The following is a 27,893-nucleotide window of genomic DNA, read 5'->3' as shown; positions in this document are numbered from 1 at the left end:
TCGTATATAAATATCCACATGAATTTAAAATAGACTAAAGCCGAGTGAATCACTCCCATGATTCCCCCCCCCCCCCCCCCCCCCCCCCCATCAGCCTCGACGTCATCTTGTGTTATTGGTTTGATTGAATCGACTTACAGCGCGTTTAAGAGCTCAGCCTGGAATGTTTCTAAAGCTACAGAAAACCCCTGTTGGTCAGCAGCGGAGCAGCATTTACATATTTACAAGTGGTGGTTTGTTTGAAGTCAAATTTCAAAGGGAGGTGCTCACATGAGGAGGGCAGGCGGCTGCTTTGCTTATGCTGCTGAGCTGAACTGAAGAATGTCTTCTTTATATCAATGCAGCTTCACTGTGTGTTGTGCAGGACCCGAAATTAAAAAGGGTTCATTCAAACATATTTCTGGTTTTCACGAGTGATGGTGTCGCTAAAGCTCTGGATTGTGCTGGAAAAAAACTTTTTCTACCTAAACTAAAAACACAACCAAGTGCAGTTTAAATTTCTGTGAGGTGTGAGAAATACAGGTCAACACTGGAAACCTCCTGAAAGCCTCAACTGCAACATCTTGAGGGGTCTCTGGAAAAAAAAATAATCACCTGCAATTGATTTTATACTATGCAGTAGACGAGCGAGAGAGAGAGAGAGAGAGGTTGCTGTTTGGTCTTTGAATGCAAAGCGAACAACTCCAAACTGTACGTTTGCTACATCTTGATAAAAAATCTGGGATCAGCACTTATTAAAACAGGAGTTCTGTTGTCTTGCATGCACAAAGCAACGGTCAGCAATTTTTTCCGTGCAGCGTACTGTATCAGCGCTCTGTGTGCACGCAGACAAGTGCCACTGTATCTGTCACTGAAATGATCCCAACATATTCAAATGAATGCATTCTTGAAAAGGCACAAATAGGAGCATAAAACTGATGAGAATGAAAATGAATGTTGGGTGCCAGTTAAAAGAAACATTTCCCCATCAGCTTTTGATTTGCACAGGTCATTATTCAGCAGCACTGTGCTGTGATCAGCTTCACCTCATAGTTGTCCTCGATGAACGGGAACTGTCTGGGCTGCAGGAACTGAGTCTTGGGGATGTCCAAGCCGTCTTCACCGTACAGGAACTGGACCACAGATCCGTCGCTGTCCCTCACCGTCAGATCGTACTGCACAACCAAACCCTCCAGATGTTTTATGACACATCTGCAGGGGAGTGAGAGAGGGGCAGGAGAAGAAGTGGAAGGAGCAGACAATTGTGGCATAGTTTGATTTTGTTTTCATGGTGTACACCTTGAAACATGATCCACTGAGTTGGTTATATGCGGTACTACGGATCACTTTCATGTAAAAAGCAACCAATCATTTTCCATACCGCTGTTAGTCAATGCAACTTAACTCACAAAGCACTTCAAACACAACATAGGTGATTAGTTATTGACACTTGAAAGCACTCAGGTTTTGTTACTTTATTTGACACCGCCGACAAGCGGGAGAGTTTAAGTAGATGTCAGCACAGTTGCATTCTGGGAAAAAGAGCGTAAACATGCTGTAAAGGTCAACAAACACAGGCAGGAGATCCTTCAGTGAGGAGCTCCCTCCTAATTCCCAACATTACTTTTTCCCTTATTCCAGTGTAAAAACAAGACAACAAGCAGGGAGCTGCAGTGGAAAACTTCTCTCACAGGAACGAAGCACGAGCTGAACTCCAGCACGCTGCGAGAGAGCGTGGCGTGCTTCACTCTTCGCTAAATGAACCTTTTTGATTTAAGTCCTGTATTAAAGTTAACGAGTGACCGGCAGGTGGGCCGTCAGACCTGCAGGCTTCGAGTTTGTAAGTTAGTTCATAACTTTAGGCTCAACTACCGTACTGTAGCTAGGAGGGCTGGGAATCTTTGAGTGTCACACTGATCGATTCAGAATCGATTTTCGATTCAAAACTATCCTGGAGTTATGATTAAAAGTCTATTAATAAATCAGTCCATACTTCAAGATCTACTCCAGTCATCTGTGGGCCTGCCTGAATTTATAGTTGTTTAAATTTCTACTGCTTTAAAGAGCAGGGAGTGATTGATTAGCGCCCCCCCCCACCCAAAAAAAAATAGATTCTTGGAAATTATTAATTGATTTTAAATCTTAGTAGAGAAGAATCTCGATCTTTTTTTACCATCTCTAGTAGCTAGTAGGAGTGCAACTCCACAGACCACAAGCAAATTGAACTGAAAGAGCGACGCGTTGAACACAACAGACGTTGTCACGCATGTGTGGATTTTAGGATAGCACACATGACCAGACTGTGCCAGATCTAAATGTAAACCCTGAGTATTAGTAAGTAGGCTGTGAAGTCAGAGTCAGATTAAAGACATGAATCACACCAATTGTGTGTTTCAGCCAAACACAACTATTCAGAGAACGCCGCCTTGCCTGAGCTGCTGAGCTTTACGTTACCTCTGCAAGTATCCGGATCTGGAGGTTTTCACAGCTGTGTCCACCAGCCCCTCTCTGCCCGCCATGCAATGGAAGAAAAACTCCTGAACACAGAGAAGGAAAACAAATAATCCACTCAAGACCATTTCTTATCTCATCATCGAGCCAAAGCTTCCAACACACGCACAGGTCTCTCTGAGTACCTGTGGTTTGATACCCGTGAGGAACCTTCCAGAAACAAAGCCCCCGGCTCCAGGTGCCGGGTCGTACGGCTGGAAGCATGGCAAGGATTTCCCAGAGGGCATCAGGGGAGGCCTACGACCCTCCAACTCAATCTGTCCCAGAAGACATGAGATCTGAAACAAACACAGACACAGAGTGAGTAAAAAAACATATCAAATCACATCCAACAATGTTTCTGAATCAGCAGATGTAAAACCGTCCAGGAGGAAGACAGACTGAACGATGTGACTGAATCTCATTTTCTTTTGTTTCGTCTTTTGTAGTTGGGAAAATATTTGAGAAATGAGACGCTTAGATTCCTGAAGTGTTTCGAAGCTCTGACGACGACATGGATAGATAAGAAGCTTCATTTCTCTGAAGCCTGTCAGAAACGTCAGGATGGTTTATTTGGTTAATAGCATAAGTAAGTCTTTTTTTTTTTTTTTTAGATTTATTTTGGGCGTTACAGCCAACACTCTGGGATGTCTCCATCATGAAGGCTTCAATGTTTGCCAGGCCAAAGGAACAGGCACTGTGCTGCAGTGTGGATTCAGGGCTCACACATGATGCAATAAAATAAGATAAAAAATCCACTCGGCGATGAACATCAGAAGAAACTTTCATCCCAAAAAAAAGCTGCTTCAACATTTGTGTTCACGTCTCAGCAGCTGCAGGATGTCACGTCTGTTCACTGGTTCAGCTCGCCTGCTTCTGTTTGTGTGTAGTACATTTTTATCCCCTGTGGCCATGTCAGAGCACCACGGGGCCCATGAACTACAGCCTCACTGTGGCAGCCATTTTGGCCAGTGGCATCCATTGAGGAGGAAGCACTGAATTTGACAAGGCTGCACTTTGTTTCTAAACACTCATCTACTGTGCACTGTGCACTAGTCCTCATGTCGCTGCTCCTCTGTCACCATCTTAACTGCTGTTGAAGGTTCGTTAGTTGCTTTTTATAGTCTCCCTTTGTCTGTAAACATGTCACATAAACGTCCTAACAGCACATGACACACACTTCATTTGCACTTTTTGGACACACACACACGTACCCATATAAGATCATTGATTCTATTGAAATGATTTTTACCGCACTTCCCTCTCCCATCATGTCTGCAGGTTTAAACCTTCACCTTCTGAAAGAGAGCAGCATGTCTTCTTTTGTGCCTGTGTATGTGTGTGTGTGTTACACATGGGATACCTGCATGGTGTTCACCGTCGACCCCTTGGCTCCTGATTGGACCATCAGCTGCAGGTTGTTGTCCGGGAAAGAGGTGTGGAGTCCGATGGGCATACACACCTGTGCAAAGAAAAGAAACAGTTTTCATCATCACTGTTACAGAACAGTGACTCCGACTCTTCGGCCAAACAGGAAGTCCAACCCTTCGTCACCTTGTTGTGCTCTTGTAGTTGTGTGTATGACTTAATACTGATTCATACTTCTGAGTCACGTTGACGCCGTAGCTACGCGGTCGACGCGGACACTACGCAGTGGCCCGACGCGCAGCTAAAAAAAATCCTGACTACACGTTGCGTTGACACAAACCGCAAGCACTGTGATTGGTCTGCTCAGAAAGTTATTTCCGGCAGTTGCTTTCCGGTCACAACGGAAATATTAAAAGGCTGTACACGGCGAAGAAATCAGCCGATTGACATTTGAAAGTAGCGAAAATGCATTTCTTCATCCAGGTTCCTCAGTGAGCTAACGAGTGTTTTAAAGTCACCCGTTTTCAACCTCGATTGGTTTAGTTGTCGGACAGGCCACCTCCGAAAACGTCTCCTTTGTCGACACTGCCCACTAGTGGCTTGGAGGTGAATTGCAGAGCAACGCATTCCGTCGACGCAGAACAAGAAATGCACAACGACAGCTTCAGGTCTACGCCGAGGACGCCGAGGGCACCGTGTCGACGCGACACAGAAGTATAAACTAGGCTTTACTGTGTGGAAGTGTGAACAGCCTTTCTTCATGTTGCTGTGGAAACATATCTGAAGGTTTCTTCAGAGAGCACATTCAGCATCGTTTGAAGTGACTGTGACACCCTCTGTGTTTATGGCAGCATACCTTGTTGATGTCGTTGTTCACTTGATTGGCCACTTCTTTAAACTTGTGGTCGGCCATGCTGAAGTCCTTCTGGTCGGGGTTGAGGTGAGCATCCTGCCAGCGGCTCCGAGCTTCAGCTTGATCCACATTGGGGGGCAGGTTGAAGGCTGCCTGGAGGGCCTAGGAGAGCGAGAGAAGAACATTGACCTATCAGAGAAGAACACATCGAAACCTTTTCAGCAGATGGTATTCTATCAAAGGTAGCTGCGTTTGACCTGTACAGACAGCTCTGAGTCATCGTCGAGGCTGCAGTAAGAAGGTTTGCAGCTGGATAAGAAACAGACTGTCCTTTCAGTGCTGACCCTGTTGCTTTAAAAGAGCCTCCGTCCACTTCAGCCTCACAGTCCAATGTGACCGTCACTCCCTTCCAGCTATATGGGGGCGTTTAAAGTTTAATTTGATCTAGACTTACTTCTTGTCACAAAATAATTAAAGACTTTCAGCCTAGCTCAATATAAATATAAACATTAATATTATAGGTTTATTGTGTTTTTAACGCAGAGACACGAGGACAGTCGATAGAGTCTGAAATCAGAGAAAAGTAGGGTGGTGCAGGTCGGTAATTTGGAAAACTTTCCCGACTTTAGTTTATGGAAACGCCACAAAATGTTTCCTGTGTCCGTGTTCTTCTTGAACTTTGACCTGTGTTGGGCTGCTATGATGTCACACGACCACATGGCTGAAGCGCCTGACCGAGGGCTGTGTAGGTGATAGTAAAGTGGACACTCGGGGGGACGGGGAGCCAGTGGAGGTTATTAAAGACGAGGGTGACGTGGTCACGGGGGAGGGAGCGTGTGACAACATGAGCAGCAGAGATTTGGATGTATTGAAGTTTCGATGAACAGTATTATTATTATTATTATTATTATTATTGTGTCTTTCTTCCTACTTGATGAGAAAATAAGGATCTGTTTGTTAAGAAGTTTGCGACTTGAAAGGATCACTTGGTGGTTCGTCAGGTTGTTTCTACCTCTCCTCATGTGGCAAAGATGTCTAAAATTCGTTTAGCCTCTAGCGCCCCCCAGTGGTAGTGTCAATAAAAACACTGTGACCAAAAACAAGGGCAGGGCAACCCTCTCCTCACAGATCACACTTGAAATCGATGAATGAATAAACTAAAGATCACACAGCTAACTTACTCTGGTGCCGATCTTCAGCGAGTCTTGGATGATTTTTGTCCGCTGCTTGTTGGCGCCTGGCTTCACTAAAATGTCTTCAACACCTTCACACAAACACCCAAACAAAGTTTGAGACATCAAACTCACAACAAAACAACAATTTCAACAACCTTTGTCACATGTCAAATTAAAAGCCGCTGCGTTTCCTTCTTCTGTCCGGGATGTTCGTACCCAGAGTGAAGCCTCGGTAAAGCTGCAGGTAGGCGGTGAAGAGTCGAGCCAGGCAGCTGAGCAGCTTGCCGCTGGTCTGTCCTCCGTACAGCTCGTAACAGCAGTGCACCAGGCCGTACGCTGAGGAGCCGTAGTGGGCTTTGTCCAGGACTCCCACCAGCAGCTCGCCGTGCCGGATCACCACCTGGGAAACAAAGACAAGTTCAATAGAATCGAGAAAAAAAAAATCCACTCTGATCCTGTATTTGATCATGCATATACAGCCATCAGCAGACTGAGCAATTCAGGGCTAAGTGTCTTGCCCATAGACACATTGGACATGAAGGCTGCAGGAGCTGGGGATCAAACCCTCGACCTCTGCTGGTTGAGAGACGACGACTCTGCCAACAGAGCCACCCAACAAGAACAAAAGAAACCTGTAACATGTTAAATAGGATCCCAGTGAGGCCAAGTGTTATGTGGGTGTCTTATTACTTCAGTATGCTACAGACATGATCACATTTTTTATCATGTTTAATTTAAAAGTCAGTGTTAACAGTTTCTTCATCAGAAGTACATTTCACCCTTCCTGCAGCGGACAGAGGAGCTGCTGGGGAGAGACTGCGTGACACACGGAGTGGAACTCAGAAACCCTGAGCCTGTGTTCACCGTGGTTACCGTAGAGAGTCGTACAGTCGACTGCGTGGTTCAAATGATTGGCTCAGAGTGTCAGAACCTGGTGTGACTAACTCATGCTGCTGGCATGCAGATGCACGTGGACATGTGAGCAATATCTTCAATTGCCAAAGTGGGATCATATACAAAAGTTATTTATTACTGACACAGTAAAGTAAAGAGAGCTGTATCTGAAACATTTGTGTTCACGTCTCAGCAGCTGCAGGATGTCACGTCTGTTCACTGGTTCAGCTCGCCTGCTTCTGTTTGTGTGTAGTACATTTTTATCCCCTGTGGCGATGTCAGAGCACCACGGGGCCCATGAACTACAGCCTCACTGTGGCAGCCATTTTGGCCAGTGGCATCCACTGAGGAGGAAGCACTGAATTTGACAAGGCTGCACTTTGTTTCTAAACACTCATCTACTGTGCACTGTGTACTAGTCCTCATGTCGCTGCATCTCTGTCACCATCTTAACTGCTGCTTAAAGCTGTATTTGATCATGTCTATAAACCCCTCTATTTCAGCCCTGCTCAGAACAGGCTGTTTCTGTGTCTGTAGCTTTAAATATCCAAATGAGCTGTGTCTGACCACGCCCCCTTTATAGAAGGGCTCGGGTGTACTTGGGCTTTCTCGCTCCATGTCCTATTGTTTACGGTGAGAAGGCAGACTCAGAGGGCAGAACAAACACCTAGCTGTGGGAGTGTCATCCACCTGGGGGAGGGGCTACTGCCCTTTGTGACGTCATGAAGGGGAAACCTCCAAACGGCCTGTTTGAGCACACATTTTGTGAAAAGTGAAGGAGGCGAAATACGGAGAGGACAGACTTTTCTTGTGATTGGGGGGGGGGGTTTATAGAAAGACTAGAGACACATGCTAAGAGTTAGAAAAACATGGTGAAGTGTATTTTTCTTAACATGTGACCTTTAAACTCTGTGTCAGGGATTTGAATAGTGTTGGAAGACATCTTATTATATTAATGTGTCTTTACAGGTATCCAAGATTGACTTCATTTTCATAAATCACAAAGCGTCACCCCTACTGTCTAATACTTTCTATATTTGATCCATAGACATGATGTTCCAGTTTGACAAAGCAAAATGAATCGATTAGCATTAACATTTCCCCAGCTTGTGCGCGTGTGTACCTGTGAGTCGCACATGCTGTCAGGTTTGTATCCTGGGGCCGCTCGGGGTGGGACCTGGATCCAGGCTTTGCTGGGGATTTTGGATCTGCCGACCAGATTAAGAGGCACGGCATCCTGAGGGATGACATTCAACAACAGCGTAGACACGACCTGCAAGAAACACAAGACGTGCTCAAAATGACAACTAAACGACTACCACTAAACATGACACGTCATCAGCTTTAAATATGTAAAACAACCTCAAAGTGCCGTGACAGACTGAATGTCAGGCGGTTAAGTACCTGCTTCCCCGTCCACAGAGGCTGGGGCTTGAGGATGGCCGGAGGCAGCAGTTTGACTCTGCCTGGTTTGTCAGTCAGTCCTCTGTACACCAGCTCAGTGTACTGGACCCTGGTGAAGAAACAGCCTCGGATTGTCATCCTTGTACCTGATACCATGTGGTCCTGGATCAGCCCTGCTAAAGGTTTTCCATCCTAGAGACAAAAAAAAGAAACTTCAGTGCAGGACGGTGTGTGTTTCTAAGAATCTGTAGTTTTCATGTCCACTTCCTGCCTTCGCCTCGGCAATGAGTCAAGATATTGTTTTAGGGACACTTGAATTGTTTGAGCTCTCCAAGGGGGGATACTGTGCTTTAAATAAGGAGTTGAGTTGTAGGTTTCATAAATGACAAACACTGAAGGACTGGCGTACGTCCTTCTGTGTATAAACAGCATGTGACTGCTCACCTTGGGGACCAGGTACTGCTGGTCTGTGCTGACTAAGGTGTAGGCCTCAGCTCGGCCCAGCTCGCTTTGAGGGAAGTGTGCGTTCATTTCATCTCCATCAAAGTCAGCGTTGTACGCCTTGCAGTTAGCATAGTGGAGCCGTAACACCTGTAACAATATCAAGGACAGTTTGCGTTACATGGAATTCATTTTTATTGTTTTCTTTTTTCTTTTTTTTTTAAAACTTGTTTAGTAAAGCCTCGACCAATAAGATCTGACCTTCTCTCCCGGTAAGATGCGTGCACAGTGGGCTTGTATGGAGGGTCTGTGCAGAGTCGGTTGTCTGTTTAACAAAAGAACATCTCCGTTCTTTATGTGACGATTCACCTGGACGAAGAGAAGAAGAAGAGATGGTTTAAGCCAAGTTTATACTTCTGCGACCACATCACGGACTCTAAGCAGTGGCCCTACTCACACCTCGGGAAAAACCTGTCAACGCGCTGCGTCGATGCAAACCACAAGGACTATGATTGGTCTGCTCAGAACGTCATTATTGAACGTTGTATCTTAAACGTCAGCATCTGAAACATTTGTGTTCACGTCTCAGCAGCTACAGGATGTCACGTCTGACATCAGCTCGCCTGCTTGTGTTTGTGTGTAGTACATTTTTATCCCCTGTGGCGATGTCAGAGCACCACGGGGCCCATGAACTACAGCCTCACTGTGGCAGCCATTTTGGCCAGTGGCATCCACTGAGGAGGAAGCACTGAATTTGACAAGGCTGCACTTTGTTTCTAAACACTCATCTACTGTGCACTGTGTACTAGTCCTCATGTCGCTGCTCCTCTGTCACCATCTTAACTGCTGCTTAAAGCTGTATTTGATCATGTCTATAAACCCCTCTATTTCAGCCCTGCTCAGAACAGGCTGTTTCTGTGTCTGTAGCTTTAAATATGTAAATGAGCTGTCTGACCACGCCCCCTCTCTGGAAGAGGATGTGGCTCCGGCTTTCTCTTTTCATGTCCTATTGTTTACGAGAAGACCGACTGAGGGCAAAACAAACACCTAGCTGTGGGAGTGTCACCCACCTGGGGGAGGGGTTACTGCCCTTTGTGATGTCATGAAGGGAAAATCTCCAAACGGCCTGTTTGAGCCCACATTTTGTGAAAAATGAAGCAGGCGTCGACGCGAACCACAAGGACTGTGATTGGTCTGTTCAGAAAGTTATTTCCGGCAGTTGCAGTTGCTCACAACGGAAATATTAAAAGGCCGTACACGGCGAAGAAATCAGCAAATTGACATTTGAAAGTAGCGAAAATGCATTTCTTCATCCAGGTTCCTCAGTGAGCTAACAAGTGTTTTAAAGTCCCCCATTTTCAACCTCGATTGGTTTAGTTGTCGGACAGGCCACCTCCGCAAACGTCTCCTTCGTCGCCACTGCCCCCTAGCGGCTTGGCGGTGAATTGCAGAGCAACGCATTCCGTCAACGCAGAACTATAAATGCACAACGACGACTTCGGGTCTACGCCGTTGGCACGCCGTCAACGCGACGCAGAAGTATAAACTAGGTTTGTACACTGTGCAGTTTGGATGAATGGCAACAGAATCTGACTTACAATCTTCATGGGCATCTTTTGTGGACCAGGGCCGGGTGTCAGCAGTTGCTTAGCAACAGCCTCCCTCTGTGCCAGAGAGCTGGGAGATAGTATTGTTCTTTTGCCATCCTCGTTTATCACCATGGAAGCACCGGGGTGGACGTTAGGCCCGTTGATAACGGCCTGACGGAGCTCCTTCACGTTCCAGGGGGTGACGGGCTGCGGGTAGGTCAGCTTGGTGGCAAACACCTGGACAAATGTCAGGAAAAGACGAGCCCTCTGAGTCCACACTTAAACATCAGGTGTAAGTTTCATTAAGATGGTTGAACAACCGGTCAGACGTACCATCGGTATTCCAATCTCGTTCGTCCCGATGTACATGTCTGGACAGATGACCGATCGAGCAGCGAAGTCCACTCGTTTCCCCATCATGTGTTTCCGGAACAATCCATCCTTCTTCTCCAAGATCTGTCAGTAAGAGGAAGGGTCAATAAAGCAGCTCTTGAGTCTTCATCAGTGAACCAAAAGAAGAAGAAAAAAAAAAAAAAATCACATTTCATTATCAGTGTGCAGGATACCTGTCTGACTCCTGGGTATTTCTCGGTCATCATCTTGTCCATGTCGCTGTCGAACACGATGTTGACGTGGGTCTGAAGGCGGACCCAGATGTTGTAGAGTTTATCTGTTAACGTCAGTCCGGGGATTCCCGTCAAAAACGTCTTGTCTGTTTCTTCGGCAGCCTAAAAAAAACACAAGTGCACACGCTCGTTCACAATCACCACGTGACCGAACGCAACACAGAGATCCAAACGAGATGGAAACAAAAACAAGGCCTCTGCTCCTCACCTCTTCCTCCTCAGTAATTTTCTCCTGTGCTATGAGAGCCAGAAGTTTCCTGATGACCTCGCAGTCCTTCATGGCGGCCTGCATGTTGACCGTCTGACCGTTTGTGAACATCTGGTCACCCAGCCGATTGATGGGACGGTACCTGACGGAGAGAGGCGGAGTCACGTTACGTCTGGTCTGAGGCGTCACCGTCGTACGAAACACTTTGTATATTTGTAGACTTCCCTGAGAGTGATTGTTACCTGCACGGTGGGACCACCAGCAGCTCGAGAAAGAAGATGTCTGCATAGCAACATGGCCCCGCCTCCTGAGACACCATCCCCTCCTCCAGCCCAGAGAAGAGGCACTTCAAGAAGAAACCTGTGAGACAGAGGAGAGAAGACCAACGAGGACGTGTAAAAGACATCATCCCACAGTTCAGAGGCTGGATCACCTGTGAGCCGTCCGTGAGGGAGCAACCCGCACGCCCTACCTTCTTTCTCCCACAGTTGGCTGGTGTGTTCTCTGGCGGTGCTCGCCGTCAGGTACACTCTCTTCCCGGCCATCTGATCGTCTGCACAGAGACAAAGAGCAGGGAACACCTGTGTGCTGTTTACTGTGTAGGATGCATCCAGAGTCCGTATGATGAATACACACACGTCACTCAGACGTCCACGCGATGCTGATTTTCACTCTCAAACAGCAGAAGTATAAAGTGTTCGCTTTCTTAAAATATGAACAACACTTACCGTCGGCATTGTCGATGGTCTTTGCTCCTGATGGCATCGTGACAATCAGCTTACTGTTGTGTTCCCGACGCAACGTAAACTTTCCACTCCTGCAGAGAGAGAGAGAGAGAGAGACACAGAGAGAGAGACACACAGAAAGAGACAGAGACACAGAGAGAGACAGAGAGAGTGAGAAAGACACACACAGAGTGAGAGACACACAGAAAGAGACAGAGACATAGAGAGAGAGATAGAGAGAGAGACAGAGAGACACAGAGAGACAGAGAGAGACACACAGAAAGAGACAGAGACATAGAGAGATAGAGAGAGACAGAGAGACACAGAGAGACAGACACACAGAAAGAGACAGAGACATAGAGAGAGAGATAGACACAGAGAGACAGAGAGAGAGACACACAGAAAGAGACAGAGACATAGAGAGAGAGAGACAGAGAGACACAGAGAGACAGAGACAGACGCACAGAAAGAGACAGAGACATAGAGAGAGAGATAGAGAGACAGAGACACAGAGAGACAGAGAGAGAGACACACAGAAAGAGACAGAGACATAGAGAGAGAGAGAGAGTGAGAGAGACATAGAGAGAGAGAGAGAGAGAGAGAGAGAGAGAGAGACATAGAGAGAGAGAGAGAGAGAGAGAGAGAGAGAGAGAGAGACAGAGGATCAGCAGAGCATTAAATCAAGAATTTAAAAGGATTTTTAAGTCACCAGCTGAGTAATAAAGAACTAAAGCTTCATCCCTCCTCTGTCTGACTGTGTTGGTTCATGACAGATTGCATCAGTAGGTCAGAATGTTATGACATGAAGAAGGTGGAAGATTGTTCTGTTAAATGTCCTAAACGTGTGCTCGTGGACACTGGTTTACTTTTGGTGCCCGATATGGAGAGGTGTCCCGGGTTTTCCTTTTCATCGTAAAATTCTCACTGAACACTGTGGGCCGCACCGGGCTTTAGCTGCAGCCCTGCACAGAGGAACACTGTCCATGCAGCGTCTTCGTCAATCGGCTGTCTTTTAAGCGTTTCAAAGCCTGCTCATCAGGAACAACTTCTGACCCAAAGGAGATAGATCGAGATTGTTTTTATCTTAATGCACAAAACACAGCGGTCTGAAACCCACCGTACTAGAATGAGAACTCTTGCATCCTGTTACCTGCAGTGAGGACACTTCCTGCTTTTCATTTGGATCCTCCAGAAGTCATTGATCAGACTGTTCTTCTTTTCAACAAGATGTTTAATCTGAAAAAAACACACAAACACTAAATCAGCTTCACGACATGGTTCATGTGTTTGAAGATAAAAATGAAACCTTTATTCATCGCTTGTTGACTCTTTATCTTTGGTTACATTTTCCTATAGCTGCACTGTCGTTCATTTACTGCTCTGTGTGCCTTTGAATTTCCTCCCAGAGACAAATCAAGGTTACAGCAGCAGGGAGCCCACAGTGCACAGTCACATAAATGAAGACTCAAGCTTTGTTCAGAGCGACGCACTAATCTGATCAGAATCCCATCTAACTGACTCAGAAATGGCAAGTGACCAGATCTGATCCGCCTGACCGTATTAACATGGTCTGCTCCACATTGGTTTCTATGGTAACGGGTTACACCAAGAACATACAACAGCAAAATGGATGACAGAAAAAAACAATGTGTTAAAAAAAAAAAAAGAAGAAGAAAAAAGTGCAATTTGAACAAGACCAAACACAGCTGAGCTGTTTAAATGTAGTCTGAACGTGTGTGTGTGTGTGTGTGTGTGTTTATAGTTGACTTCCATCTCTCTGAACTCACCGGTGTGAAGTTATCCGAGCCTTCGGTGCGGCCTTCAATTATCTTGTCCGTAAAACCTTTGAGTACCTGCTCAATCTCGTCTCCAGTGGCCTTCAGATTTTCCTCCAGATGCTAACACACACACACACACACACACACACGCACACGCACACGCACACACACACACACACACACACACACACACACACACACACACACACACACACACACACACACACACAAAACTCTGGATCTCCAGTTATTACAAAACCACCATGCAGCTAAAAGGTTGAGAAGAGCGACCATGATCAGGTCAGACACAGTCAAATAGCCACACTAAGTTTAAAACTATCGACCACATTCACACATGGACCCCCCAACAAAACAAAGTTCTGACCCACACTCTGCTCAGTCTCACTCCTGCAGGTCACCACGGAGCGTTCTGGACCTACCTGGTTGAGAACTGTTTCTATTTGGTAGACCTCGGGCATGGCTCCATGCTCCAACAGCCTGAGCTGCTGGAGCAGCAGGTGGAGGGCAGCTCGGGTGCAGGTCAACATGTGACATGACAGACAGGAGCCGCGGATCAACAGGTACAGTTTCTAGAGGAGGAGGTGAAGGAAAACTGATCAACACACAACGTGGGACTTTTTCATCCAGCTCCTAACAGCTCTGGGATTAAAACACGTTGATGGACCTGAAGTGAAGTGTTTCTAGTCTCTGCTGTGATTCTCAATGAGAAAGAACAGCTTCTGTCATTGTCAAAAATCAGCACGGGTTCGACTCCAGCCTGAGGCCCTTTACCGCATGTCATTCCCCCCTCTCTCCTGATCTCTGTCTCTATCCTCCACTCTCTCTCTCAAATAAAGGAAGAAAAAGCCCCAAAAAATAATAACAAAATTAATTATGTATCGTATCGTGGGGTTTATGTGAAATACCTTTAGCTAGCCCCTCCCCCTTCAAGCCCCGCCCAGCCCTAACTGAACCGACGTGTCGTGCTGTCTTTGTGGCCTTGCTTACATCAAACAGCAGCGGGTTGTACACAGGAAGAGGGAGCTCCACATGTCCCAGGTGTCCTGGACAGTTGTTGAAGTCCTGGCAGCAGGTTGAACACACCTGAAGAAAACCAAAAACAACAACAACCCTGTACGTTACAACTCAGCAAACACAACAGAATCATTTACCGCATGTTTTACATCACAACGGCTCCATGCCAGCTCAGTCAGGACGCACCTCTTTGCTGTCCACTGGGCCGAGGGCCAGATCGTAGAGGCTGTTTGGGGCCACGTTCCCCACAGCGTCCAGGAACCTGGAGTTAGTGATCGTCTTCACGCTCAACTTCCTGGACAAGAGACGAGGAAGAAGAAAGCATTAGCACACTCACGAGGGATGTTTCCCAAGTTTCTACTTCAACTATGGTTTTTGTCTTTCTAAAGGTGATTAAGGTTAATTATCAGGTAACTTTGCAGTCAACACTTGAAGTTGGAGGAAATCTTAGTGGTTGAGCACAGTAATAAAATGATCAGTTTCCAGTTTTTCCAGGAAGACGTTTGAACCTTCTTAACTTTTAAAATAAAAATATAATAAAAATATTCAAAGATCAACAAACAGATAAAACTTGTTAAACTTGTATTTGTTTGCATGAAGGACTCGGGTTCGGAACCAGAAGGTTGCTGGTTCAAGTCCCAGAGCGGACCAAGTCTGTAAATGGAGAGGTGTTAGTCCACTTCCTGACTAGTGCCGAGGTGCCCTTGAGCAAGAAACAGAACCAGTGTGTGTGTGTGTGTGTGTGTGTGTGTGTGTGTGTGTGTGTGTCATGTTTAATAACAGAGTGTAAATCATCTTCATCTCCAACAGTGTGTTTAGGACTGAACTGCTTCTGAAATGTTATTCGATTTGAAGTCTTTGCTTTGTTCATTTATCTATTAAAATGAATTATTAGAATGACATGAAATCATGTAAATAATGTTAACTTAATGAGTGTGGTGTCAGACAGGAGAAGACTTGAGAGTGACTCTCTGTTATATCTGAGGACATGTGTCCACTAACTAAACTCTTTACATTAAGAATAACTTAGAACAGTCGAGGTTTAAGTCAACACATTAAATATTAAAGTGTGACAGACAGAGTAACATATAATGGGTTAGAAGATGACAAAAACACAAGGTGACAGTAGACAGTAATGGTAGGCAGCTTGTTTAGAAGTTGTGCTGAGTTATAAACAGCTAACAAGCTAACAGACCCTCTCTCTCTCTCTCTCTCTCTCACCTGATCTCTTCTGCAGAGTACATGCCAAACGACATGGCCTCCAAACGCCGCCATGGCACATCTTTTCCAAACAACATACTGGATCCGTGTGTGTGTTATATTAAGGAATTCATGGCGTTAGAGTTGCACCACATGCACAGTGAGGCTGCTCCTGTGTCACACGTGGGACCGTCAGACCTTGTTTAGGAGAAGGGGGGGTTGACGACGGGTAGATCTTTAAACAAATAAACTACATGAATGTCAAATATTTTAAAGACATTTTCCTTTTAAATGTGAGATTGTTTTGTTCACTATATAATGTGAATAAATTGTTATATTTTGTCAAAAACAAACGTGTTTTTTTAAGCTGATGGTTTCTCCCTCCCATGAGCCTCAGCGGTCCAATGGTGCGTTCACGTCCTGTCAGACACATCGGAAAAAAAACTCACAGGAACACCTTCTTGAGTCGATGGGCAAAATACATGCCTTTTATTTATTCACATCAACTTTTTTCTGGGACAAACAATTTAACAGAGACATTTCACAGGTCTTCATAGTAACATTTACATTGTTGTTGCTGTTGTAACAATACTCAGACTATCAGGACTGAAATCAGGTAAACATACTGACGTTGGAAGAACGACTTCCAAACACGGAATGCCGAGCAGCACTTGAATGCAGCATACAACATGGCGACCCCCGGTAGGCACGTAGGGCATCACATCTACAGAAACAGCCGATTTTTGTTGAATAACTTGGACCAGATTTGGGTTAACAGGTAAGCCACGTGTCAGAGACGTGTGTTTTTACACCCGCATATTATTAGGGTCGCTTAAATGTTGTTTATATTTGTTTTTGCTGCAGGTAGCATTGACAGCCAGGAGGTCATATATACTGTATACATAGTTCTGATCTATTTATGTTTTCACATTTTTATTGTTATGTCAATATGTGTTGTTAGCTGCACTATGAACACACTGATCTGCTCTGACAATTTGTGACGATAAAACAAAGTTTAAGGCGGACTAAAAATATGTTTGAGTAAGAAATAGGCCTGTAATAAAGACATTACGTTCCTTCCTTTTTTATTTTGAAGTGACAGAATAACAAAGAATAGCAGATTGTGTTGTGGCAGTATCAAAATTAACTAAATAAATTACATGAGGTAAAGACACACCAACACACTTCATAGAAACTAAATAAAACCTGGCTGCAGACAGTAAAGCTCAAAGTGTCAATTGTCTTCAGTCCTTTCCTTGCTGTTTGAATTCAATCATGCTTTTATTTTGAAATGAAGTAAGGAGCTGGTAGATTGAATACTGCCAAATGAAATGAACCAGATAAAAAGGATCTGGTTCGGGATCACAGATTCAGTCAGATGATGCTGAAAGCCGGCCGGCCAATCAGGGGCGATTGAACTCACTGAAAAAGTCAAGTCAAGAAAAGGTGCTGTGAATAAACTGAACTCATAACATCACATTACATCTGTATTTCCAGGACTTTCAGCTGGACTTCAGTTCTGCGACAGCACGCTGCAGAAACTATTACAGGTAAATTATGTAGTTAACACTTCAAGTTGGAGGAAAGCCAGAGCGCACTGATAAAACCAGGAGTGTCCAGTTCAAGGAAGAAGTTTAATCCTCAATGAAAATAAACGTATTGTTCCAATTGAAGGTATTTGAAGATCGACAAGCAGATTTAAATGTGTATCAGACCAAACAAACAAACATATTTAAAGAGCTAATTACTGACTTCTTCAAGGCACTCATTCACAGCCCACTAAAACCAGACCAGACCCACCAGTTCAGAACCACTTCTGGTGCTGTACTCAGGTGAACTGGTTACACTCACGGGTGCCGAGACCTGTGGCAGGGAATCTTGGGGTAGCAGTGTAGTGGACTCGCGTGTCTCAGAGTGTGTCATTTCTGAGTCTTCAGCAACATCAGTGTCTCTGAACAGACTTGGATGTATCTTCCTCAGATGATTTGTTGATTGGTTAATTGTTAGTATAATTGCACTGTCGTTATCTGCTGCTCTGTGTGCCCTTGCTTTGCCCCCCGGGGACAAATAAAGTTTTTTGAATTGAATTGATTCCAATTCCTCCTCAAAGTTTTTCCTGCTGGAGTCTGCACGTTGTACGAGCGTGGCTCCAGCCTCTGGCCCGTCACTATGGCTGGCTTCCAACCACATTGTGTCTGCATGTGTACGGTGGTACCCGTTTCTAAGGCAGGCAACGGCTTGGCATCACGGTCATGGTAAAGGCACTGGCGTGATTGCAAATCCTGAATGCGTCCTTGTGTGTCCGGTAGAGTGGATGGCTTTAGCGACGCACTGGAGCACGGAAGTGTGCTACGCAGAGCCCTTCCCATTAACAGCTGCGCAGGCGCCATGTTCAGCTCTGTCACTGGTGTGTTCCTTAGCAACAGTCGTACCAGATGTGGGTCTGTGCTAGTATGCATGGCTTTCTTCAACGCATGTTCTACAGTCTTTATGGTCCTCTCTGCGAGTCCATTGGACTGTGGATATCCTGGACTTGAGTGTGTGAGTTTAAAGTCCCACGAGGCTGCAAATGACTTCATCTCATAGCTGGCAAATGGGACATGGTCACTCAGCAGCTCTCTGGGGATTCCATGCCTGGCGAAAACAGACTTCATTTTCTGGATTACTGTGTGAGATGTTAAGGCTGGTAGATTCAGCACTTCTGGATATTTTGTCAAATAGTCCACTAATAACAAGTAAGACTGACCGTTTATTTGGAAGATGTCAGCTCCAACTTTCATCCATGGGAGCTCAGGAACTTCATGTGTCATGAGAGGCTCCTTCTGCTGTTGTGGCTGAAACTGTTGGCACTGCAGACATTTCTCCACTGTCATCTCTATGTGACGCGTCATACCTGGCCTTTTCTGACTGAAGGTTTAATCATCTTTTTCTGAAACTTTACGGCCTCAATAAGACGCAACATGTTTTTTTTCCCTTTCTCTTAAAAAAACAGTAGTCGTCGTTTTAGGCCACTGTATGTTTTAAGTATTAATATTAAAAATGAAGTCGATGCTGAAGTGTTAAAATCCTGGAGTTCCTGGAGTGTCCACTAGAGGCTGGCTGCAGAAGCACAGGAAGTCACATACACACCCATTCAAAAAGCCTGTTTTTACAGCAGAGTGCCCTTTGTGATGCCATGAAGGGAGAATCTGTTTGAGCACACATTTTTTGAAAAGAGAAGATAAAAGATGGAGAGGATGGACTTTTCTTATCGTTGTTGTGTTTTCTAAACAGACTAGGGACACATAGTGTTAGAAAAAGACAGTGAAGTGTATTTTTGTAGAACATGTGACCTTTAATGTTATTTTCACACTTTCATTCTCTACATTTTGATAGAATCCACAGACACAATCGTCATCCCCAGGAAGAAAACATGGTAGGTGTACACTGTCACAGTGATTCCTGAAGGGGAAACCTTTGATTCACCTTTGATTTCCTGACTTTGAACAGGAGCAAGGAGGCGGTGCTGGAGGCTCTGGCTGCGACTGTCAGCAGGGTGAGAGCTTACTCCCGTCTTTTTTTCTTTAACTTTGTATTTGTCGGTGCAGATGTTCCTCCATCTTTTCTTTGGTCATTTCAGGATCCAACAGCATACTCGTATCAGTTCCAGGATGATTCCTACCTCACTCCCAGGACCTCCTCAGAGTTTGTAAGACGAGAACAATTCAAACATAACGCGTAGCAGTAGCTGCTTATCTGTTCATTCATCATGTTCACTGTTTCTGCCCTGAAACTAAATGTGCATGTCAAAGGATGCACAGGTCGTGTGTGCACACATTGTCAGCATCAGCCAATGAAAATGCTCCGAGGAATATCTACCTGCCAACATGACACAGCTGATTTGAAGATGTTTTATTTTCACTCTCACTCTGTGTTTGCTGATGATGAATAGTCGTGCGGCCCTTTCTCTGTCATTGTTCAGCGTTAGTAGTGATAGCTGTGTTTGTGTTTGCTGCTCTGGGCGATCACTCAAACTGACACATTATTGTCTCTCCCTGTCTTTTAGAAGCTCTTCTCTCTTGGTCAGGAGTCGGGCAGATCTGCAGCCAAATACTTTGTCAACAGTAATCCCAAGTTCTTCACCAAAGACTTTGCAGAGCCACACATACCAGTAAGAAAAGAAAGTACTGAGTCACTCTGAAGAGGAATCTGGAGAATATACCAGTCATGTTAAAACCAGTTGTTGCTTTATTATTCGAGCAAACCAAGCTTTTCTTTGCACGTGATTGTAGTGTCTGATGCCAGAGACTGTGTCGCTGCTTCTGGAGGAAGTGAGCGAGGAAGCTCTAAAGGAGCGAATCAACCTGAGGAAAGTGAAAGCTGCTGTCGACATGTACGATCAAATCCTGCAGGCTGGTGAGAGCTCACACACAAACGCACAAAGACCCCCAGTGTAGGACCTGTCTCTGATCCGAGTCTCTTTTGTTGAATTTCTTCAGGCACATCGGTGTCCATGGAAACGACCCATGACCTGTTAGACCTGATCTGTCTGTACTGTGACAGAGATCCTGTCGAGGACGAAGAACAAGAGACGGAGGAAATGGTGAGTCGCCCAAAAAGGGCCGCGAGTCATCATCTGTCAGCATCAACGTAAAGCCCGTGTGTTTGTTGACTTTGTACGTCTTTGTGTGTTTTTTTTTAGGAGAAGGCTGAGGACGCAAAGAGTAAAAAAGGCCGTGCCCGTCGTGTGTCAAACATCCTGAGGTTAACCTGGAGAGAAAACAACAATGCAGAGAGACTCTTCAACCTTCTGCCAGAGAGAGACACACAATGTTACTCTGCTCTGATCAGAGGCATGGTGAAGGTACGAATGATGCAGCACGACAGCCGGCTGCTCATTGCATTGTTTATGAAACGCAGAAACAGTGTCTGTCCATGTGTTCATACCTGTGTTTGTCTCTCCTCAGCATGGAGCCTACACAAAGGCCTTCAGCGCATACACAGACATGCTGAACAACAGACTCACAGGTGAGGAAAAAGATTTAGTATGTATACAGCACACACTTCTGTCTTTGATTTAGTAGTCATCATGAGCTGTTTTGATTTGATTGACTGTGCAGTCCGTTTTTTTTTTAAACTTTTATCCTCCTCTAAATCTCATTGTTAACTTGATAATTCCACCAGAGGTCGCCAAAGGGTTAAATTTTCCGTTCCACTCCATGAGCATGTCAGTGTGTGTCAGTGTGAGCCAATGACTGATGAGCCCTCCTTCTCTCCACAGCCGACGTCCACACCTTCAACTCGCTGATCTCCGCAGCTCCAGAGGTCCGAGATAAATACAACGAGAGATGGGACCTCATCGCTGTAAGTCCGCGTTGTTAATTTATTCATCTAGTTTACTCAGGCCTCTGGTTACAACTATTACTATGAATCAGAAGAGCAGCTGCATGAAAATGATGAAAGAACCCTCAAAGTTATTTCTCTTTCTAAAGAGCGATGCTTCTTTCTTTGGCCCCGGTGATGTGAAGCCTAATGAGTGTGTCGTTAGATGTCTGCATACGGAGAGACTCAACACAACTCGTCACACTGTTGATCTAAAGCAGCTCACTCCACACTGATTTAACCTTCAGTCAGTGTTTCCTCATCTGTGAAACCTTCCCTGAAGTAAGCCTGTAAAGTCACATCATGCAGCTGGTCACTGCCCTGATACTCCCGTGAAGCATTATGAGGATGATCAAATATATATTTACAAATCAGTACGGATTTATTAAAGAGTTTGAGGCTCCTTCTTCAAGGATCTAGAGTGGAGAATAAAAACCCACCAGTAGGAGTAAACAAGCAGCTTAAAGTCCGATTTCAAGACTGTGTGCATCAAATAGAGTTTGGTAGTTCATGTCACCACCGGGGGGCGACAGAGGAGAAGAGTCTATTTATTCAAGGTCCCATAGTGTTCCCTTTTTGGGGTTCATATATCTAATTTATGTGTCTACTAAAGTACGTTCACAATCACTAATGTTCAAATAGTGTCCTGTACTGCCGCTCCATGCCGCCTCACTCATCTGCCTGTGTTTGCAATTTGCACGAATCCCCCACGATCAGGGTCCCCATGTACGCCTCGTCTGATCTGACTGATCTGTTGTAATTGGTCAGTCGCTCAGCTCGGATGTCACATGCTACAACGAGCCAATGGGTTTGGATCAGTGACATCACATCGATAAGACGTCACACTGGCAAATTTAATTCGGAGGGGTCTCGGGACCAAGCGTTACATGCAGCTCTTGCTATCAGGAGGACGAGGGAGAAGACGCGTTTCTGTGGACTTTGAATTTTTGTACATAGATCTGCCCCTTCATGCAGACACTAAAGAGCATCTAAAACCAGAAAAAACATTGATATGGGACCTTTTAAAACGTCCTTCATGTTGGTCGGTTGTGCTTCTGTCTTCCTCTGCAGGAGCTCTTGAAACAGATGAGTCACCAGAAAGTTCAGCCCAACCTGCTGACCTTCAACAGCATTCTCAAAGCTCTGAGACGATGCGGCTCTTTGGCCAGAACACAATCAATACTAACTCTGACTGAGATGAAAGCTTTGGGAATAGGTGAATTACACACACACACATCTTCACACACAGGACTGTAGACATCGACTGAGACGACTGTTTCCGTCTGTGCACGACGGCGTTGTTCTGTTTGACTCACCTGTCTCTGTTTGTGTGTCTTCAGCTCCCAGCCTGGCCTCCTATGACCACATCCTGAGCGTCTTTTTCAAAGGAGGTACGCAGCGTTTTGATCACATCAGATCAGCACAGGTGTTTGCTGCTGCTGTTTGCGTTTCGGAGCTGTGTTAAGTGTTTTTTTTCGCTCTAGCCTTGCGCCAGGCAAACGTTGACCTTTTCCAGGAAGTGATGTCAGAGCTGGAAGGAACCAGCTTCACCTGCCAGGATCCCGATGACGGTACGTTGTGCTTTAAGTGTGTGACTGAGTCTGCCAAGATCACCAGGCAAATACGATGCTGTAAATGCTGAATCAGCTAACCACTGTTAGCTGATATGAAAACTGAACACGTGAAGCAGAAGTCAGCGCGTGGCGCGATGTAGTGATGATGTTCCACTACAACATGTACGTGCACAATGTGACCCCGATTGTTTCCTCCAACTTTGGAGAACAGCACAGAACATGGCTGCAACTTTACTGACCTTGGTCTGTCACAGACGACCCTCCTTGTTTTTTAACTATCCTGAATTTCCACCAGGGAATCAAACGTAAAACCACTAGACACATTGTCTCCTATCAAGAAAATGCTAGGTGGAACATCACAAAACATACTGTACAAACAAAAGTAAGTTTTAGTCACCCAGACCAGCCCACAAAGGAACATCAGACTTTGTACTTCCCCTCTACACTTAACTACAGGAATAATACATCACTTACTCATTTAAACCAGAAGAAAAAACGTGAAAACTTAAACTTGAGACCAAAATCCTCACAAACATGATCAGTACGACCACAAAATGAGATGGGAGCAGAGACAAAGACCGCAGCAGCCAGTTTCTGCCTCCTTATTAACCTTATCCAATCAAACCACACACACATACAATGTAACGTGCAATGAGCAGGGGGCAGGTTTCCTCGTGTGAGAGCGCCCTAATTCTTATTTGTTTGGGAGAGAAGATTTCTGAGCACCTTTTCATGGTGCACCATCCACACTTTTATAATGGTTCTGTTTTCATCGCAGTCGATAAAATCCCTGCCACATCAACATGGAGACACTCTTTACTTATAAAATCAGTAATATTGTTGTCCAAATAACAAAGTGATCCACTGACTTTGTCTTTCTTTTCCTTCCAGTTAATTTCTTCCCAAATGCAATGAGAATAGTAAGTGTTTTCAGAGACTTGTTTGCTGCACACATCTATCACAGCTATTTGTTTTTTAGGACAATGATTCATCGTAAACTCGGAGCAGGTTTACATACGCTTTTCTCTCCTCCTGTTCTAGTGTTTGGATATTAAAGATCTGGACCTGGCTTATAAGCTCCAGAGTTTAGTGGAAGTGGGTGACAACTGGAAGCTTTTGGGAAATTCCTACCAGCCATCTTATTTCTAGTAAGTAGAGAAACTAAAAAGACATGCGAGGATACAAGAATGTTGAGCGTTTGTTTAAGAGCCTCATCTTGGAGCGATATCTGAAATCTGGTTCTTTGATTTGATTGTTCGAGGACGTTCAGCATGTGTTGTTCTCCGCTCTCCTCCACAGTGGTCGCTTCTTGAGCCTGCTGTGTGCGATGGAGCACATCGACGTGGTGATGAAGTGGTACAGACGGCTCACTCCCTCGGTCAGTGCTTCTCCATCCACTCGCTCGCCTCTCCACTTTGTGAAACGTCTGATATCAAAAAATGGTTAAAGCTAGTACTTAGCCATATGCTAATAATAACGCAGTGACAGAAGTTATAGAAAAGTGAAGTGTCTGCTCATCGACTGCATATAAAAAGTGGACCTTTGACTGTTAATGTCTGGCTTCATATCCGTCCACTTTGTGTTTTTTTCTTCTCAATGTGCCACAAAAATGATCCTTTAGAAAAGCGACAAACAGAGATGAAGAGGAGCGGGGCTTTTAAAAATGTTAAGGGCGACTTTGGTCAGCAAAGTTCATCTGTAATTGTCAGAGCCTTAAATGTAAACAGGGAGGTTTATAATTTTGGTATTTGAATCAAATGTTCTAACCTTAAGGAGTCACCAGCTGACTCGTCAGGGTGTCTGTTTTTGTAGCTCAACACTACCAAGTCATGCTTCAGGTCCCCATTATGGAGACCTTTCAATCACACCGAAGTGACGCCCTCCAGCATACCTTAGCTTTCCTCTCAGTAACATCATGCTGTAATCAAGAAGGCTTCAGTGAGGTTAATTTTCTGGTGCACAAAAACTCCCTTACACAGCTTTCACACTGCTGAAATAAACTCCTGATATAGGAGCTGTATGTGTGAGTGCAGACACGTTTTTCACCGGGATTTCACCCTCAGGCCTCCCAGCCTCAGCAGGTCCGAGTGGGCTGATGTGAGAACGCAACAGGACATTATCAAGAGAATTCCCCTCGAGACAGTGGGGAGAAGTAGGCGGTTTTAAGACACCACCACACGACCGTTTTGGACGCCCCTCAGTTTGCCAGATATAAGTTATCAGGTTATCAGGGCGAGGCAACAGCTGTTGCAGCGATGGAAGTAAACTGGTTCAGATGCAACTGATTTTACCCAACCTCTAAAGCTTCTGCAGTTTTCTAAGTAGATGTGAGAGAGGTTAGAAGAAGCGGATAAACACTGAAGCTTCAGTGTCTACATCATGGCAACATGCGTTCACATCGACTCCAGAGAGGAGGGGGCAAGGCGAGACCACGCTCTGCAATGTTTTACATTTGGACTGCAGTAACCATTTTAAACACTAGGTGTCAGAGTTATGTACTGCTCCTTTAATTTAGCTCCTGGACTGTGAAAATGTATCCTCTAAATTGTCTTGCAGTAGATTGCACAATCTTGCGTTAACATTTTAGGTTTTCTTTTCTGTCAATAAATTCTCCCCAAGAGATGAAAAATGGTGAACTTGAAATTTCTGACAAAAAATGTTTAAATGTGCTTTTACGTCCTGTGTTTGTAGATGTTTTACCCCAACCCTCTGCTTATGAAGGACTTGCTGCAGGCTCTGGACACTGACAGCCGTCTGGACTTGCTGCCTGTTATATGGAAAGGTGAGTTTATAGATAGTGTGCTATTTACAAGATTCTAGAGACAGCAGTTCATGGTGAATCACCGGGTAATTACCGAAATGACTAAGTCCAAGATCTGGCTGTTAGACACCCTAATGACTGTTGTACTCCCCCCGGTTTTTGCAGATATCCGTACTCTGGGTCATGAGTATAGATCTGAACTTGTGGAGGAGCTGCTCATCCTGATGGCCAGAGACACACACAGCCCTGAGGTCAGTAAAGACTGTGCATGAGGCCCATATCACAATCCTCAGGGAACTTTACAGGGAGTTTACAGTGTGTGTGTGTGTGTGTGTGTGTGTGACTCTGCAGGTTCAGGAGTCTTTTGCAGCGTGTGCTCTAGATGTAAAAACTGTGTTTGGTGCTGAAAAAGGAAGGAACCACCTGGAGTGGAGCCCCTCAGCTCTCTCAAACATCACCTCCCTGCTGCTGCGAGCAAACAACACCGATCAGGCCTGGTACGAGAGACAGCCCTACATCCGTGTGTCTGCCAGTCCATTAACAGGAGAGCTTTTTAACGCAGTCTGACTCCACTTGTGCTCCCTGCCAAATGACGTTTAAATGTAATGCATCTGACTTCTCCTCTCTTTTTGGCTCTGCAGGGAGATGCTGCAGCTCTTCAAATCAAATAACAGAGTTCCAGTGTAAGTCTGCCCAAACTACAAAACAAAAGATGAGCAAGGAGCTGTAAATTAACGACATGTTAACCATTTCACCCACAAAGGAAACGCTCCTTATTTGAATCTCTGTTAAAGTGAACCCCATCCAGAGGAACATCCCATGACCTTTATTCTCTGACTGCTCATTACAAGTCATAAAAGTTCAGTTTTTTTGGCTCCATCTACTCCAACCTGTCTTGACAAGAGTCTAAACAGCTATCATGACTCTGGTGCAAGAAAATAAAAACACAATCAGTCATATTTTCACAAATGGGAGCTTGCCTCTTGATGCTATAGTTCCATAATTTGGCTTAAATGTTCATGTTTATCAAGCTGACTGTAACAGTGTGTCTCCTGATGTTCTTCAGAGACAGCCTGTTGGATGAGTTCCTGACGGTGTGTCGCAGCGAGGGCGCCACACAGAGGGCCGTGGAGCTGGTGCAGCTGTCAGCTGCCTTCTGTCTGCCTGCGACGCCGACGCTTGCACAGCGAACGCTGTCTGAGTTTGATCTGACTGAGGAGCAAAGGTGAGGAGCTGAAAACGATCTAATGACCCCTCAGACCCTGAACCCAGGTTGGGAACCAGTGAACTAGAAACATCAGCATTAAGAGAGGACAGGAAACGTGTGAACAGTAATTCCTCATTTCCACATCAACTCAGCGCGTACCGCGGTCCGTCAGCGGTCGACACTGCGACGCCGTTCTATGAGATCTGAGCAAAGTTTTAAGTTTGATTTTCTTGAAAGCAATGTGTCGGTTATATTTTCCCCTGACTCTGGTTTTATCTGCTCCTTACAGAGCCGCTCTGTCGGACCTGGAGCCTGCAGGAGAGTCGTCAGAGTGAAGGAGGAGAGAGTTGAACCCCATGAAAGTGTACTGTGTCTGTGTAATAAACATGTTTGTCACACGAATCAAATCCGAGCCTCTCCTTCTCATGCTCTCTGTTGTGTGTAAGCCAGAGGGTGCTCTTTCTCTCTGTTCTGGGAATAGTTACGTTGATCACTAAGCATATATCATACGACAAAATGTCAAAGGTTCATGTTTCCGTCCTGCTAGTTGTGCACCACATGATTCTGTCAGATCTGCTTTTGATGAAACCTCAATGAAGCCCCAAACCACAAAAAAGGGAAGTGCATCATAAAACCTGTGAAAGTCAAATTATTGCTGCTTACATCATAACCACAGAGGTGTTTATGGTCATGAAGTATTGTCTGCATGACCATAAAGCTCGTGGCTGAGGCAGAGAGGAAGCAGATGCATGTTTTTTGTTTTATCTGAAGTGATAAGGTCCGACTTCCTGATAATGACTGATAAGCTTCTTTCTGCATGTATTTCCCTTTTAAATATTCTTGAGACCTCAGTTTCCTTTGTTTTTACAGACAACAGCGACAGATGAAATACTGATACACAGTGTTTGTTACTTGTGTTTGTTTTGTTTTGCAGACTTGAGATTTCATGGTCAGCATGTCTGGACAAAAGTAGTGTGCCTGAGACTCGGGGAAAATGTTTTAATAGGATGCATGATGACAGTATACATTTTAAATGCCATTTTTATACAAAAGTCCGACTCTGATTAATGCATAAAGAGGACGTGTTTATAATTAGAGTTCTTACATATGCAGGTCCGGCTAAATGACCATGGCTCCCTTTCTTCTAAATGATTCTGATTTGTCACATTTCTTTGCCCAGGCTCACTTTAAATATAAAAGTGGTAAGCATCATTGAATTTTGTAG

General features: G+C 45.0%; 2 protein-coding genes across 2 annotated transcripts in view; one reads left to right on the top strand and one right to left on the bottom strand.

The window, feature by feature from the left end:
* Positions 1 to 15,944, bottom strand: part of polr1a (RNA polymerase I subunit A) — a 28,964-nt gene extending 13,020 nt beyond the window's left edge. The window contains exons 1-24 of the mRNA XM_079352165.1: positions 15,787 to 15,944; positions 14,752 to 14,860; positions 14,539 to 14,634; positions 13,971 to 14,120; positions 13,540 to 13,650; positions 12,903 to 12,988; positions 11,756 to 11,844; positions 11,500 to 11,580; positions 11,270 to 11,387; positions 11,028 to 11,169; positions 10,760 to 10,921; positions 10,527 to 10,649; positions 10,203 to 10,430; positions 8,866 to 8,973; positions 8,608 to 8,754; positions 8,164 to 8,355; positions 7,883 to 8,032; positions 6,082 to 6,265; positions 5,872 to 5,954; positions 4,694 to 4,852; positions 3,833 to 3,931; positions 2,616 to 2,768; positions 2,434 to 2,516; positions 1,026 to 1,191 (exon numbers count right to left, since the gene is read on the bottom strand). Of these exons, the coding sequence (XP_079208291.1) occupies positions 1,026 to 1,191; positions 2,434 to 2,516; positions 2,616 to 2,768; positions 3,833 to 3,931; positions 4,694 to 4,852; positions 5,872 to 5,954; positions 6,082 to 6,265; positions 7,883 to 8,032; positions 8,164 to 8,355; positions 8,608 to 8,754; positions 8,866 to 8,973; positions 10,203 to 10,430; positions 10,527 to 10,649; positions 10,760 to 10,921; positions 11,028 to 11,169; positions 11,270 to 11,387; positions 11,500 to 11,580; positions 11,756 to 11,844; positions 12,903 to 12,988; positions 13,540 to 13,650; positions 13,971 to 14,120; positions 14,539 to 14,634; positions 14,752 to 14,860; positions 15,787 to 15,863 (3,096 nt within the window). The 5' untranslated portion in view covers positions 15,864 to 15,944. The remainder of the gene's footprint in view (positions 1 to 1,025; positions 1,192 to 2,433; positions 2,517 to 2,615; positions 2,769 to 3,832; positions 3,932 to 4,693; positions 4,853 to 5,871; positions 5,955 to 6,081; positions 6,266 to 7,882; positions 8,033 to 8,163; positions 8,356 to 8,607; positions 8,755 to 8,865; positions 8,974 to 10,202; positions 10,431 to 10,526; positions 10,650 to 10,759; positions 10,922 to 11,027; positions 11,170 to 11,269; positions 11,388 to 11,499; positions 11,581 to 11,755; positions 11,845 to 12,902; positions 12,989 to 13,539; positions 13,651 to 13,970; positions 14,121 to 14,538; positions 14,635 to 14,751; positions 14,861 to 15,786) is intronic.
* A 468-nt stretch (positions 15,945 to 16,412) lies between these two features.
* Positions 16,413 to 27,501, top strand: ptcd3 (pentatricopeptide repeat domain 3). Its single transcript, XM_079351992.1, has 23 exons — positions 16,413 to 16,543; positions 17,263 to 17,315; positions 19,141 to 19,180; positions 19,255 to 19,300; positions 19,385 to 19,453; positions 19,811 to 19,915; positions 20,037 to 20,160; positions 20,244 to 20,347; positions 20,447 to 20,608; positions 20,712 to 20,772; positions 21,026 to 21,108; positions 22,198 to 22,342; positions 22,467 to 22,517; positions 22,611 to 22,697; positions 23,592 to 23,620; positions 23,742 to 23,848; positions 24,000 to 24,078; positions 25,392 to 25,482; positions 25,627 to 25,712; positions 25,813 to 25,958; positions 26,103 to 26,144; positions 26,528 to 26,686; positions 26,958 to 27,501. The coding sequence occupies exons 1-23, from the start codon at positions 16,455 to 16,457 to the stop codon at positions 27,001 to 27,003; spliced, it is 2,004 nt and encodes a 667-aa protein (XP_079208118.1). The 5' UTR covers positions 16,413 to 16,454; the 3' UTR covers positions 27,004 to 27,501.
* Positions 27,502 to 27,893: the final 392 nt, after the last annotated feature.

This window comes from Symphodus melops, assembly GCF_947650265.1.
Source record: "Symphodus melops genome assembly, chromosome: 9".
Classification (NCBI taxonomy): domain Eukaryota; kingdom Metazoa; phylum Chordata; class Actinopteri; order Labriformes; family Labridae; genus Symphodus; species Symphodus melops.
Note: the sequence above shows the minus strand (reverse complement) of the source record. Positions and strands in the feature narration are given on the sequence as shown.